The sequence below is a fragment of the Athene cunicularia genome (assembly GCF_003259725.1).
Source record: "Athene cunicularia isolate RWA chromosome 5 unlocalized genomic scaffold, athCun1 chr5_part2, whole genome shotgun sequence".
NCBI lineage: Eukaryota > Metazoa > Chordata > Aves > Strigiformes > Strigidae > Athene > Athene cunicularia.
The window spans coordinates 5,611,680-5,625,644 of NW_020799102.1; the positions used below are offsets into that span (position 1 = coordinate 5,611,680).

The following is a 13,965-nucleotide window of genomic DNA, read 5'->3' on the forward strand; positions in this document are numbered from 1 at the left end:
TCCTCCTCAGAAACAGCTGTATTTGATAATGAATGCTTTGGGTTCTTTTAACGTTAAAGAGGCTACATTCAGCACGAGGAAATGAGATTGTTTCTTCTTAAGAGTAACATTCAGCGCTGTTTGAATTTAACTAGTGACTACCCTTCTAATGGTGTAGGTGGTTAAAGAATGAGAGGGAAGTAAGATGGAGAAGCTGAATGGATGCAAAATAGGGACAGGTAAATAATTCAACATATCACCAAACAAATGAAGACCAATGCTTGGTGTAAATGAAATCTGTCAGAGCACAGCTCAAACCTGAAATGATGGCTTCTCAAGCACACACATATGCTTAAAGTTTATTTTACAGCTTGAGTGTACACGTTCTACCTACTGCAAGAACTTCAAGCAATTGCTTTCTTTTTCTCATCTGTACCTCTTTGACAGCTTTTTTCACTGTAATTCATTATGTGAACCAACTGATATTCCCCAACTGATACTCCCCAATTCTCTTGAAACAGAGAATATCTTTCCTGCAGGCTAGCAGCCACCTAAGAAATGTCAGCATCTTTAAAATGAGAGAGATGGGACAAAATTAGAGGTAGTGAAAAGCACAAATAACTGATGTATTTAAAGCCCAATTTTGTCCATGGTGAAAAACAACAGCAGAACTCACCAACAGCAGAAGGTTCAGGGACAAGCCCCAGAGATTACTGCAATCTTACATTTAAAGTAGAATATAACAATAAATTGTAGGACATTTTAGGACAAATGTTGTAGCCAAGAAGAAAGTGGCAAAAAACATTCAAAGCTCACAGAGTGCAAATTAAAAGCCTCTTCTGTAACATTTCCTTTTACTGTGTCATGTGGAGCTTCAGAAACTCAGCATCATATTTCTAAAAATCTAAGTTCTGCCCTTTGTTTTAAGTTTTAGATATGACAATTAACTATGGTTACCACTCCAATTAAGCTTGCAAACCTAGAAATAAAGAAAGGCGATACTTCACTACGTTGGGCCCCTCAGTAACCTCATTCTTATTCATAACATGACCACCTTTGTAGAATTTCTTCACAGGATTGCTATCATCAAGTTCTTTGTTCTATTTCACTAAGACAACTGAAAGAACACAAACCAGAGAAAGATCTTCCTTTTATCATAAAACTGCCTTTTCCCAGCTGCCAATCTCTCTGAGAACCTCCACTGCCCTGATGGTTCAAGCAGTGAACACCAGTTCACCTCAAAATTTCATTACTGGGTTAATTTCAAAAGGAATTAATTTACTTTTGGACTAATTTATATGACAATTACTGCAGGTTACCACTTGTCCTATGGTTTACTGTTGGAAAAAGGACTCCAGCATGAGTGACAGAAAAAAATTATCAAGATCCATCTCTTTCAAAGGTAAAAGCTCACCGCCTGCAGTGGATTACATGCTATGCAGGTGCCATCTTGGGGAATGGCAAGAGGGTGATCAAATACAAAGGGATATTTCAAAGGAAAGAAAATAGGTTTATGAATAACACCCTCTGACAGCTGTCTAGAAACGGTATGTTTTTTTGGCTAATAAGTTTATATTTATGACTGGACTAAAAAGAAGACAGGAAATAAAGCAGGTGCTTGACTTTAAAAACACATTTTAAAGTGACATTCCTGAAGGCAATAAAGCTTCCTACCAGGCACAGAACTCCTAATCCACGAAACCTGGGACCAGACTTTGCCCTATTAGTCACATCTACCCTACCTTTCTTGCAAGCCCACGGATTTAACCGTTAGAGTAGCTGGATCTGTCTCCGCTTTAATGTCCATTACGCAGTCAAAGACCGGAGTCTCTGGTACAGGATCCAAATCTAGGAAGTCATCCTCATTTTTATCCTCTGTCCACTCTGAGTACGTGAACGAAGGCTGACGGCTCACAGATTGGCGTCTGTCCTCTTGTAGCGGAAAGGGGGGGTCTGGACGGGCTCTGAGTAGATGCCAAAACTGGAGGAAACAAACATGTAAAAAAGCTTTCTGCTTGTTGCCAGCCCTTCCACACAGCCTAGAGGACGGGTCTTTAGGGCAGCATCCCAGCTCACTATAATGTACTATTATTGGAGAGTACTGAAGAGGACAGGAATATTCCATGCAGGAGTAGCTTTGTGGTGCCTGTTACAAGGATTCACGTCTACCCATTCAAACCTGCTTTCAGCCACAGAGGTTTCCACAGAGCTGGCCAGGCTTAACTCAGGGATACAGTGGAAGCGGAATGTGCTTGTGACCATCATATGCAAGCCAACGTGATATCACTGTCCTTTTGTTCAGTTTCTTACCCTTCCTAGGCTTGTTTACAAAATAGAAATCTCCTGTACTACTGTACAAATCATACCTCTTCTGACTTAATGGTTTTCCATCTAAAATTTAGATATAGTTGGGTTAACAAAAGTAAATATGATTTTCCTGAACTGCACATCTCTGATAATCTGGCACCATACCCCAAATTCATATATAAATCAATGATTTTTTAAAGAGGCCTTGATTTTAGTGTACCTGGTTTGAGGACCAGAATGCTCATATTAGTTTTTGGCCAGTGGCAAAGACTGTTTTGTAATCTAATTATCTAATTTAAACATGGTATAGACATTAAATAATAAATCTTGTGAAGCTATAGCACATAAATGTACTATCAAAGTTTATAATATAAATTAATGAAAGGTTTGAAATAGCATAAATCTACAAGATTACTGTATTGTATTGGTTTGCACAGATGCTGTGACAGACAAGATTTGGAGATTTTATCAGTAGACTCTTAATCCTCCACACAGGTCTCAGAAATTTCAAGACCGCCTCTGAACTCCAGGATCCGGAACCTTACAGCTTCAACCAACCTTGGCAACTTCATCCCTCTAGCACTGAACCTGGAGCAGTATCATGCAGGCTAAATGTTACACAAACAATATTGTACCATCATACATTCCTTTGAGACTAAGAAGAACAGGTCGTATTTTCTGAAGTAGAGCCTCTTCCATCCTTTTCTTATGTGGCTTTTAAAGGGACAGTTGAATTTAGAAAATGTACCATTAAAAAAGGTCAAATTTATCTCCCTAGGCTACTAAAGCACATTAGCTTTAGGATTTTAAACATAGGATTTTAAACAACAGTTTTCTTGTGCCTGTGTGTCTTCACTACTCTCATTTCTCTGAGCCTGAAGAATGAAGCGAAGCAAGTTTTAATTTCTGTCCGCAGACAGCTTTAGCAAATGTTAGACTCTCACAATCTTCAAACAAAATTGTCTTTTTTTTTCAGTTAATCAGAGTACACTGAAATTACAAAAGCAAACATAAGAACATGATTACTAGACCTACTTTACACACATTTTGGGCCAAGTCTGAACTAAGCCTGTCCTAGATACTTGGACTGCCAGATGACAAGCAAGAAGCTTGAAGATCTGATTCTATTTCCATTCCCCAGGATGACTTCTAGAGCTTGGCAGTCCTACAGTACTAGCCATGGTTCTTTCACATACTGCAAGACACAGCTGAGAAGTTCACAGCATTAAGCATCCACTCAGTAACTCTGTACTACTGGAGAATGCTGTTGTTACTAAAAATCAACACTTGTGCTGAGGGCCAATGTCAGGTCTAGGTACCAATTATATGTTATAGATTCTAGAGCTGGTATGATGACACAGGACTGATTTTACTGGTGATTTAGAGCAGTGTAAATCCAAAGGAACAAAAAGTACACCACAGAAATGAAGCAGCTTTCTTCTATGTTGAAAGTGTGTGGAAAATAAGGAGCTGCCTAAGACACTGGAAGAAATTGTTATATTTAAAAGTGATGGGATTAAACTAAATAATAGAAGAACAGCTCTGAAAACCTATTTAGGAGGGCTAGACAGCTCAATGCTGGTTCTCTGCAGCTGCCTGGATCTTAACACACCATCGTATGAGACAGAAGACAGATAGCATCACTAATATAAGCCTCAAGCACTCTATCCAGCCCTTAATTTTCACTGTGATTGCTAACCTCCCAATGCATTCTGGTACCTGAGTGTTCTCAGAAAAGTACTTCAAATGTCAGCTGAGGTCTGCTCTCCTGAAAAATTCGCTCTGTGTGTAGAGTGACAGATTCCCTGATACAGGAATGAGCTGGACTTTAGCATGTGTACAGATCAGACAGGGCCTTTGTTCTCTCAGTATCACTTCTGAGAATCTGCCTGACCACCATTTCTCAGCCTGGTTATGTGGCCCAACAGTTACTGCTCTACATTAAAGCAACAAAGTACCTGTATAAACAAGCACATTTTCTCCCTTCCCCAGGAAACTACTAAAGCATTACTCTAAGTTACCACAGTTGCTGAATAAAAAACCACATAAACTGCTTTTCACTGGTATGCCACCTAGTATACACATCAGTGTGGGACTGATGTATCAGGACCATCTATAAAGAGAGAAGGGTACATTTGGGAAAGAAAGATTTCATCATAAAGGCACTCCTCAACGTAAAAGACCCCTTCAAGGTCCCTTCTAGGCAGCACATCACTTAAAACCCATTGGGAGAAAGAAAGAGAGAGAGATATCACTCAGCTGAGACAGAGGGAAAATGAAGTTGCATGAAGACAGCCTTCTATCTGTTGTCCACCAGGCTGGGATTCTAGAAACCCTGCTTAGCTCCATCACTACATCATTTTCAGTGTTCTGCTAATGATTATTGCATACCTTATTCCCTAAATACTGGTAGAAGCAGATGCTTTCAAATTGCAAAGCAGCATGCTGAGATATCAGAGTAAGGTAACCAGTAGGTAGGAAGGAACAAGGCTTAGAAGCTCTCTCTGAACAGCCTCTCCCTTCCTAAAGTTACTATTAGAGAGAACATACTGGGCAAGGTGGACCACTGGTCTGAACTCATAGGACATTTCTTATATTCTGATACTCTGCAACTTATCCAGAGAATAGACTGTCACACTGTGACATATGTACCTCCACTTTAGCTATAAGACTGTTAGCACAGACCACGGGAATACAAAACAGAACAAGCTTGACTACACGGAAATCGTAACCATTTTCTGTACAAAAGTTTTAAGCAACACTTAAAAATGGGCCAAGTCTGCTCTAATCTACACTGGTATAAGTGTTCACTTGCAAGGAGTTACTACATATGCAAAGCAGTTCAAACTGAGATCAGAATTTTTGTGCACAGAGAGCTTTCATTTAAAGTTACTTTCTGTGCTAAGAATGGGTCAGCGATGTTTCTATCCACAAAGAAATAGGCTAGATATGCAGAAAAATCACTACCTGCTATTCAGATTTCCAGCTAATTACCCCCTGCTATTCTGATTTCCCTGCTATTCAATCCAGAATTTTTGGGCACAGAGAGCTTTTATTTAAAGTTACTTTCTGTGCTAAGAACAGGTCAGCAATATAGTATTTCCATCCACCAAGAAATAGGTTGGATATGCAGGGGGGGGAAAAAAAAAAAAAAAAAAAAAAAAAAAAAAAAAAGCACACCTCTACTATTCTGATTTCCAGCTCAGAATGTTTTGCTGCAAAATTACCTGGAATTCACACAGTTCATCACAACTCTCAGATGTCTCATTTTGTTCTTTAATGTCTGTAATTACAAAATCACCAGAAGTTTATTTTTTGAGGACAAAATTAATCTGGATAAGGAACAGTTTCATCAAAAAAGCAGAAAATAGCATAAATCCAGCTAACTTCCAGGCCGACATCAGTGATCACAGTAATGGAGGCGTTAACACTAATTACTATGCCTTGTGAGTAGTTTTAAGAAGTACCTTCACCCAACACATTAAACAGAAGATTTTGCCACTGTGCTGCCTCTGAGTGAGCTTAACCATGGTATGTAATACAACAAACTTCCTGCTGGGGAGTGTGGCCAGCAAATCAAAGGAGGTATTGCTTTCTCCTTGGCACTGATGGAGCTGCACTTTCAATACTATGTCCAATTTTAGGCCCTCCAGATTAAGACAGATATGGACAAACTGGAGTGGGCCCAGTGGAAGGTTACATAGGAAGTCAGGGGTCTGGAGCACATGACCTCTGAAAAAGGTGAAGGGAATTGGGCTTGTTCAACCTGGCAAAGGGGAGGCTGTGGTGATCTAACAGCCACCTCCAACTACCTGAAGGGCAGCTCCAGAGATGACATAGCCAGACTCTTCTTGGTAGGGGCAGCTGATACCACAAAGGACAGTGGCCACAGCCTACAGAAATTCAGCTCAGACATTAAGCTTTGGGAATTTCAGGCATTATGAAAAAAATTCTTCCCCAAAAGCGCCATGCAGTCATGGCACAGGTACCCAGAGAGATGATACACCTCCTTCCCTGGAGGTTTTCCAACCCTGTGTAGAAAAATGCAAGGTTGACCTTATCGAGTGTTGACAACAGCCCTGCTTCAAGCAGATGTTAGACTAGCAATCCCTAGAGGTCCCTTCCCACAAACAGTCCTGTGATTCTATGATGTACTTCATTATACTGTGCATCACTCAAACGGCACGGATGCAGAACAGCTTCATCTTCCTGAGCTACCTGATGGTGCACTGCTGTAAGGACAGGAGATGATGTTCCACTTGCACGTTCAGCAACTGCATTCCCATTCTGACAGAACAGTATACAGGGGCATGGAAAGCCATGTTCAATTAGAGCTCCCTAAAAAGAAAAAATTCTCCATAGCCTTCCCATCTACCACACAACTTTGTGCCAGTTACACAATCAATGGAGAAACACAATACACTGCCTCTGCTCCCAAAGAGCTGACAGCTAACTAGATTAATTGTAGTCATGCCTCTAATCTTGTTCTGCAGCTGAGGCCTTGGCCTACATCTACAAGGGCATTATGTTCACAAGTACACTGGTGCTCTGGAACAGCATCTTCTGCCACTTAAGTCAATGGGTGTTCTGCAGGCAATTCATAAGGCAGCAATATTAGATGGTCCCATTACTGAACCATATCCCTTCTATTTACGTGAAAACAGTTTGCCCATCTGTGGATTCTAAGAATAAGAACCATCAGTGTAATCCCCAGTTCATCAAGAAATTGAATAAGGGCAAGTGTAGTCGTGACTCCTCTACAGAAAGCAGAAGATAATTATATAGAAATAGCCCCAAGGATGCTGCTTTACAATCAACTTAGCCATAACATCAACAACTTTGGGCAAATTGGACATCTTATAAAACCTCACTGAAAAAAGGCATGAATATGATTTGCACAGTATCATAACTTACCAGAGATCCTACAAATAACAGTCCTAGAGAAGCTAAAGACAGCAGGATGTATGATACCACAATGCTCCCAATTCTAGTCAGGTCCTGTGAAACAAGAGAATTGACAATGATTCATAAAGTATTTAGGGGCACAGTATAGCATCTGCATGCATGTTCTTGGCAAACTGTGTATTCATTCTTGGATTTCCCATGCAGATTTAGTCATACCATACTCTAGTCTGTGGAAAAGCCACCACCACCAAGAAAAAATGCCAGGTTTCAGAGAAGACTGAAACTGAAACCCTCTTTAAGCCCCAGCATTTCAGAAGGTCTAAAAACCAGATTTCACTGTGAAGGCACACAGGAAATCAGCTCCCTACCCTCTTGCATTGCTAAAATTTAGATCTGGATCCACAATTCAATTTTGCAGCCTGGACCAGTGTAATTTTTTACTGTGGCAAAGGGCTTCGACAAAAGTTTAGTACTGTTCCCACGTGTGGGGGTCCTTACATAAAACCCAGTGACAGAGGACTTTTCTATGCTTTCTACACGTTCTGTGAAATACCATCAGGTTCATTCACACACTGGCAGTGAAATTTACTCCAATGTCTTAGTCATGGTTAAGTAGTTTAGAGTTCAGCCTATTCTCAGTAGTAGGTGCAAAATTCAATTCTAATGGACTTCAGTGGGCACAGAATTTTATTTTGTTTCTGACCCATTAGTACAGCTCAAGAGAAATTCAAAGTTAAGAACTTTCATTTGCTTATTTTCACATCAGAAGATTTCTTTGCCTTTACCGTTTTCAAGTCTAAATTTGCACAGTAAATAGTGCTATTATAAACAGTCCCCAAATATATGCATGAACATCTGCACAGAGCCATAGTTGGGGTGTTCTTGTGGTGCATTCTAGGAATTGGTTTCCTCCACACAGAACACTAAGTCAAAATACTATAAATCAGGGATTTTCTGTAAGGAACAATTTGTTAACGACTGACCCACTGCAAATAAGACACAGGCAATACTCTATTGAAGAGTTCTGATTGTGCATAATAAATCCAATGGAGAAAGGTCAATGAAAAGGTGCTTCTTTCAAATAACAAAAGAGCAGGTGACATGCAGCTCAAAGATTGCTATGAAAACACAGAAAACAGTCTCCACTGTACTTCAGTCACAAGAGGCACTGAGTCACATTTCCTTTTTGTACTGCATAGCCTATGCTACAAAGATTACATACAATTAATCTAAGCATTCTGATAGCAAATATATTTCACCTCATTTTTGAAAGTAACTGCTCAACATTTAATTAAGGTTCTGTCCACACTACAGAAATCTGCACTGGGTATAATTACCCCAGTAATTTATCAGATGAATCATACCGGTATGTGTGTCATTACGTCATGGTGAGAAGCAAAGCAATTTTACTGGGGTAGCTTTGTAGATATAATTGAATCTGTAAACCCAGTACACCTGAAATACTTTTACTGCACATAGATATCCTCTAAACACTCAACAAAAATAGACTTTTGTGACTGAGTATCTTGTGATTCGCACCCTTTATGTGGGTTGATCCATTCTTCCATAATTTAAGCTTCTATCCATCCTAATAAATTAAGTTCCAGCTCTCCCTTTACAGTGGGCTAAACCTTAGTGGGCTGATTTCTTATTGCTTTGTTTAATTTGCAATCATTTGCACATTATGAAAAATCTGCTGTGCTGATCTAACATCATAGCCAAAAATTCATCCCTGTACCCTGAAAATAAAATCTGGATCTTCTTTCAGAAAATTCTTTTCACTGTTTCAGGACACACACACAATGGCAGCAGTCACTGTATTAGATGAAGTACATGTATATTATATTTTTAATCAGAAGGGATATTAGAAGCACCACCCAAGGCGACTGATATCAACTATATAGAGAGGAGTACAGGGACTTACCTCCCCTTGATCTGACAAAAACCGTTTAAATGGGGTAAGCAAGTAAGACAGCAGGTCAAAGGTATTCTGAGATGCTGGGATGGTCCCATAAGTGCTGTACCACAGCATCATGCAGAGAAGCTGTGCAATCAATCAGAAAATACATAATAAGCATCTCTCATTATACAAACATTCATTTTCATTTCAAGACTGCATAATTAACTAATTTAGTTCTCATTGATTTCATGTTGATCATCATTTTTGCTTTAAGAAGTCAGGTATTTTCTAGGCTGTAGCTTGACAAGAATAAAAAGACTGAAGGCTAAATGCTCAGCTACCATTAACTGGATGCATATCACTAAGAAAGCTTACTCTGCTCTACACTAGCAAAAGAACTGCCCACGGTAGCCTGTACATCAAAAAGGCAACAGATTCTTCCAACTTCTGAACTTTCAGCATTATTATGTTTAGCTCAAAACTGGTAATTCAATGAACTCCGTATGTCATTAAAAGACTATTAAGGCCTATCTCATACTATGCAAAGCTCTCACCAATAGACACATTCACACAGGCATCCCTACAAACAGATACAAACATACACATGTTGAAACATTTCATCTAAACCACTTAAGGTTGCTGCACGCACCACAATTAACATAGAACTGCAATAGCAACAATGCTCTATTTAACACCCTCACAGAGAGGTATATCCTCATCCCCAATCACGAAGGGCACACTGCAACTTCAGAGGATACACCTCCCAGTCCACTTCTTAACGAGATGGTTATTAACCCCCACACGCATCAGTTACAGAAAACAGACTTGTTGGGAGATGGGTCATTTGGCAAGGAAGGCTTTTGCAGAGGGGCAGGGAATGGGATGGGAGTCAGAGACAGCAAAAGGCTGTTTGTTTGCAAAGCAAGGCTGGGAGAGGTGCCTGCAGAAACGAGAGGACTGCAGCTATGTCCATCCCTACATCTACAATGAATGAGGAGGGCACCACCCAAGCCAAACCAACAAAGTTAAAAGAAGGGTCCCAGCATTTCAAAGTGATGACAAGATGCCTTACCAGTATCTGTGAGAGGACAAACAGATACATGTTGCCTCCAGGCATTAATCCATTCCACTGGTCAGCCCAACCACGCAGTGCCGTTTTCTGGGAGGTTTTCAGGGACTGCTCCTTCCTGTTCAGCTGTCCTTGTTGCGTTTCGGCTTCATCCATTGACTCCATAACAGCTGGATTGGAAAGACCTCCACATGAGAATGACATGTGCAGGGAATGAATAGTATGTAACCCTGCAGCCCCCGCAGAGGCTGCAAGGGCTATTGTTTTCCTAGAGACGATGGTTACCTCTCAGTTCTGCATCAGTAAGCGCGGCTCAGGATTCTGAGCGTCACACTCTATTAGTGCAGCTGTATTCACCTGCCTTCGTCAGAAAAAAGTGAGTGTGGGCGGATAAATTATTTTCCCTTTCTTTCCGGAGGTGCAGATTCTGGGCTTTGTTGTTAATAAATTCTCATTTACATCGCTGCACCTTTCCGTTTCTACTTCTTAAAAGAAACCATCTGTGCTATTTCCTAGCTCCACACTTCCCAGCTACATGGTGGCAGAGAACCCATTTTGTCCCTCCCATGCCTCAATTTCTCTATTTCCCCTTATTTATCTGCTTTGTCTAATTTGATTATAAATTTCTGAGGTAGAGGCTGTTTCAAGTTATGCGTCTGAAAAGCGCTCAAGGGCTCTGGGTTTTGGCTGAGTGTCCTAAAGGCACTAATAAAACAGACTTTATTCTAATAACCTACTTCTTGGATAAATTCATACTCGAGAGCTATTTAATAATGTTGTAATGCTATTCTATTCAATGGAAATATGCACTGGAGTGGCTAATCCCTCAGTAACACTATTCTGAACACAGTCTGTGTAGATATAAATTAATTTACAAGCTAAAAGGAGGAAAAGATCAGACCCATTTGATGTAAGTACTGTTGAATAACTTCTTTCTGCATGAGGAAAGCCCCAAGGCTGCCCTATGTACAACACAGTAGCCTTAAGCCTAAGCCAGCCACCTGTGCCACATCGCTGGCCCTTCCATGGTTTGCTGAGGTCAGGTTTCTACAAAACGTTCCTCTCATCAGACATTTCTCGAAATGTCTCACAATAGCAACTCTAAGTCAGATATGCATCCATAAACTAGCCACAGCTCTAATTATGCAAGTGAAACACAGGATCCATGTATCAGCTGAGGGTTTGGCCACCGGTACAGCAAAGTTTTATTAAAATATCCTGTTCTGATTTCAAAAATACAAAACTGTGTGAGTGGACAGGAACACGAGATGTTTATTCCCACTCTTCTCTCACTGAAAAAGACCTTAGGACATCCATCCCTGCACAAGAGAACAAGGTCTTTAGGAAACAGTGATGGCTTCCTCTACAAGGTTCTCCATTCCCACAGCTACTCAGCAACAAAAGGGTCATGTGTAATGACTGGGGAGACCCAGAGATGTAAGGAGGAGCACCTGCAAGGTACTACCAGTTACCTTCTCAGGAGCTCAGGTTACTGGTTTCTCATTTTCAAAGTATCTCCAGTCAGTTTATGATGGGTAGTGGTCTCAACAGAGTTTTAGTTATACGTGGCTATTTTAATTATCTTTACACGGGTATTTCTCAGGAAGTGTAGAGAATGTGCATCTAGACAGACATACACACAGGTATGTAACACCATAGGTATACACTGAAATTAACTATTTGCCAGGAAGGACTCAGTACAGGTCAATAAAACATGGAAAAATACAGAACTAAAGAGGTACAGTCAGAAGTCTCAACAAAACCAACCTGTATTCTCACAGTGGTAAAACTTCCTTCAGTTTCACCTGTATCTCTTTAATGCTAGAAGACAACTGCTTGAAAACAGCACTTTTCAAAGAAAAGCAAACAATTTCTGGAATATAGCTCAAGAGGTCATGGGAGCTCTATCTCTCTGTCCTTCAGGCTCCAGCTGGTAATCTACAGCTCATGAAAAATCCCCCAAAGAAACACTGAGAGCCCAGATGCAGTCCTTGGTGTCCAGGGACACTGACCATATGCTTAACACCTGACTTCTAATACCATGCTCCACAGAACTGGACTCAAAGTTCTCCAGGAGCACAATGCAGTGGCCACATTAAGCAGCCACAGTTAAGGCTGCCTAAGTACTTTCAATACTGACCTCTGTTTTCCTTTCCTGTGATGTGCTAAAACTTAAATGTTAAAGTGAAAAATTTTCAAGCTTCCAAATTGCTTTATGTCTCACTGGATTTGGACAAGAATCGAGGGGAAAACCCTTGTTAATAATTGCCAATTTTTTTCCTGCTATTTTTGTGGGATGTTTATGCTCTGTGATTTGGAACAGGAATTTGAAATTTAGCAGGGACAGAATCTTGATGTCAGAAATTATTTTTGCCATCCATGAAAAAACACATGCACCTGTGGCTGAGATACAAACCTTAAAAAAAAAATAATCTATTTACATACAGTCTATTATGGCTTGTTCCTAAACTCTCTTTCTGTTCTCATTAAGCATGTTTTAAGTTCTACTCTTCCTTTATCTGTATCTGCATTAAATAATGTGTCTCTGTCCCTAAGAATGGCTAATGAACCTACTGTTTTTCCAAATTTTAGTGAGTTCATTTCTTGGATACTCCTCCCCAAAGCTCAAGACAAAATATACACAGAGCAGAACTAGAACATGTTTAGAAAGACAACCAGAACAATGAACCAGGGAATGCAGATTTCAAGCTCAGCTTTCAACTGTTTTTTAATAAGTCATAATATTTCATATTTCAGAACTCATTTTAACTGACCAAAAGCTCATTCACCTGCCTTTGTGCAGCAGGTAAACAGAATTAGTTTGATATCTGTACAGCCTGAGATTTTACAAGGTCACTTCTAGGTCTAGGTTGGAAACAGAACCCTGACTACAGTATGATGATGTGAAGGTCCCTTAACCACATGCCTTCTGGAACAAAGACGTCAAAGTTAGGGGACCACTGTGTCTGTAACCATGGGGATCTATGCCTCTCCACAGCCCAGAAGCCCAATTCCTGCTATTTCAGTGTTGTCTAGCAACAGCTGTACAATTGTAGGAGTCGCATTCTCCTTCTTATGACTGGCCTGTATGAAGGACAATAGACTACTTCTACTTTCAATTATTTTCACTGCATAACGTAGAGATCTGGTCTATGGACCCAGGAACCCAGGATTCCAGCTCTGCTGAATTGGTACTGTTATGAACAGGCATTTTCACTAATATAGTAAATAGTGGGGATAAGAACTAAAATAATGAAGAACTGTCTGAATTCACAGATATAGTTGTATAGATTAAGATTCATGTCTTTGGTATACAAAGAAATGCCTTGGATTAATTAAAGTCCACTCAAAAATTTGCTACTCCAAATCACAAAAGATTAGATTATTACTTTACATAATGATGCCCACCTAGGGTTCTGTATTGATTTAACTATGTCAGCTTTAAACAATACTTCAATTACCATTCACGCTTCATCTTGCAACCCTATCTTCCTGTATTATTTGTCCTAAGAGGGCCTGGGTTCTTTCAGTGCACAGATTAGGTAATAAGTGAGACATCAGTAAAGTTTTCTTGTGTCAAGGTCAATGTGAAGGTCTTGAGACAGCTGACAAGGATAACTACACCCAGGAAGAGTAAATTAAGCCACTCCTCTGCTAGCAATTTGACTGACAGTGAAATATAACATGGATGTTATATCCTCCTGAATTTCTGCATCATGGAAATTGGGATTCAAGTTCCATTATTACTAATGCTTTAACACAGGACCATGCCCGCTAGATAAAACCTTTTGGCATAAGAATTAAA

The 13,965-nt window shown here is 40.1% G+C and overlaps 1 protein-coding gene across 5 annotated transcripts in view; it reads right to left on the reverse strand.

The window, feature by feature from the left end:
* PTPN5 (protein tyrosine phosphatase, non-receptor type 5) overlaps nucleotides 1-13,965 on the reverse strand; it is an 84,147-nt gene that overhangs the window by 28,064 nt on the left and 42,118 nt on the right. For 3 of the 5 annotated variants that reach the window (XM_026850495.1, XM_026850497.1, XM_026850494.1), the window contains 4 exons: nucleotides 10,164-10,345; nucleotides 9,116-9,235; nucleotides 7,201-7,284; nucleotides 1,722-1,960 (listed from right to left, as the gene is read on the reverse strand). In XM_026850495.1, coding sequence (XP_026706296.1) covers nucleotides 1,722-1,960; nucleotides 7,201-7,284; nucleotides 9,116-9,235; nucleotides 10,164-10,345 — 625 coding nt within the window. The remainder of the gene's footprint in view (nucleotides 1-1,721; nucleotides 1,961-7,200; nucleotides 7,285-9,115; nucleotides 9,236-10,163; nucleotides 10,346-13,965) is intronic. The other 2 variants (XM_026850499.1, XM_026850496.1) reach the window with 1 other exon arrangement.